At 35.2% G+C, this 1,674-nt stretch overlaps 1 protein-coding gene across 1 annotated transcript; it reads right to left on the reverse strand.

Moving 5' to 3' along the window:
* Positions 1 to 206: 206 nt before the first annotated feature.
* LOC105558189 (putative nuclease HARBI1) lies at positions 207 to 1,096 on the reverse strand (the record flags this gene model as incomplete). Its single annotated transcript, XM_012005756.1, has 2 exons — positions 384 to 1,096; positions 207 to 306 (listed from the first exon to the last, which is right to left on the reverse strand). Coding segments are annotated over exons 1-2 (813 nt in total), but the record flags the coding sequence as incomplete, so codon positions are not given.
* Positions 1,097 to 1,674: the final 578 nt, after the last annotated feature.

The following is a 1,674-nucleotide window of genomic DNA, read 5'->3' on the forward strand; positions in this document are numbered from 1 at the left end:
AATAATCATACATGGCACTTCCATACCATCAATATTTTTGCTTGACTGCAAGAATTATTAATAAAGTAATTGGAACATATTCCTTACAATTGTTCAACATTAAATAAATTTATTCGCATTTTCGATCCGGAACATGTATGGGAACAAACTTTCACCCGATATCCATGAAAAATAGACTACTTCAATAAGTTGAATGTTTTTCATACCTGTGGAATTAGTGTATGTACATTTTTATACAAATTAGAGTCTTTGAACACAGCAGCGTCGTGAGTATTCCCTGGATGTCGGATGCAAATATCTCTAAATCTATAAATGTAAAATATGAATAACATTAATGGTTTATAAACATGATTACATAAAAATAGTATGTATTGCTTGCATACCTGCATTTGTCATCAACAACTGCTTGGAGATTGTATGAAGGCCAGCCCTTTCGATTCACATAATCTCTATAGCCGTCAGCAGGAGCCAGAATCGGTATGTGCGATCCGTCAATGCAACCAATAATTTGGGGTATGTGACATCTCTTTTCAAAATTATTTGCTATTTCAACAGCTTCGAATTCGTTCGGCATATGTAAGTAATCTACCATCATCACGTTATTGATGGCATTCACAACTTTATATAAACATTTCTTCACCGTAGATTTGTGGATACCAAAAATATTTCCGACTACTCGATACTCTGCACAACTTGCCAATTTGTATAAAGCAATAGCCACTTGTTTTTGCACCGAGAGTGGTTCTCTGGACTTTAAAAAAATAGGTTTCGGTTCTAATTCTTTTTTAAGAATATCACATAATTTATTAAATGTATCTTTGCGCATTCTAAAACTTTCAAGCCACTGTGCATCATCATATGTATTCAAAACGATGTCATCCCAAAAGTGATAACTTCTACGTTTCATCCAAAGACGTCTATTCGAGACAAAGCAGAATTCCGCAAGATTCATAGGTGGTAGCAACATTTGATGTACATTCATAATCAGATCCCGGGATCTTTTAATTTGCGAATAAATTCTTTTCCATACTTGCTGTCTTCTGTGTATAATTTTCAATAATCTTGCAGTTTGTCGTTTGTTATTTCCGATTACCATCATTTGTATCATATTTTTAAAACGTCCTGTGTACTGTAACGAATTCATTCTGATGAAAATTAATCAAACATATTGCTTCAGCAAACACAGCAAACAGACACGATCGACACGAAACAAAGTTTTTTTCTTCCAGTTTACCCTTTTGTAGAAACACCTTTCAACCGTTAGGTTATATGAGCGTGATATTTCGAAAAATTTGTTAAAATTTGTGCTTAATCTTGATTAAACACTGAATCCAATACTAGGGCGCTTAAACTCCTTCAAACGCTAAATTTTTGAAATTTTCCTTAACGGAAAAATATGCGGGACGAGGGCCGGGATCGAACCAAGGACCCTACCATTCAATTCATTACCAACCATTACTAATCACTCGTGTTAGCACAGAGCTACACGTCATCCCACGAAACAAAGTACAAACGATATTGCTTATGTATGAAGATGGCTATGAGGACTAAATTTTTACCTATATTCGACCCAAAAGTATCATAGGTCTACATGGTGTAAACGTTTTGTTTAGAAGCCTATTTTAGGACAGGGCATAGGTCAGGTCGCGATCAGGTCGCACGGTGTAAACTAGG

Source organism: Vollenhovia emeryi, unplaced genomic scaffold (genome assembly GCF_000949405.1).
Source record: "Vollenhovia emeryi isolate VEMERY1.0 unplaced genomic scaffold, V.emery_V1.0 DF947437.1, whole genome shotgun sequence".
Taxonomy (NCBI): Eukaryota; Metazoa; Arthropoda; class Insecta; order Hymenoptera; family Formicidae; genus Vollenhovia; species Vollenhovia emeryi.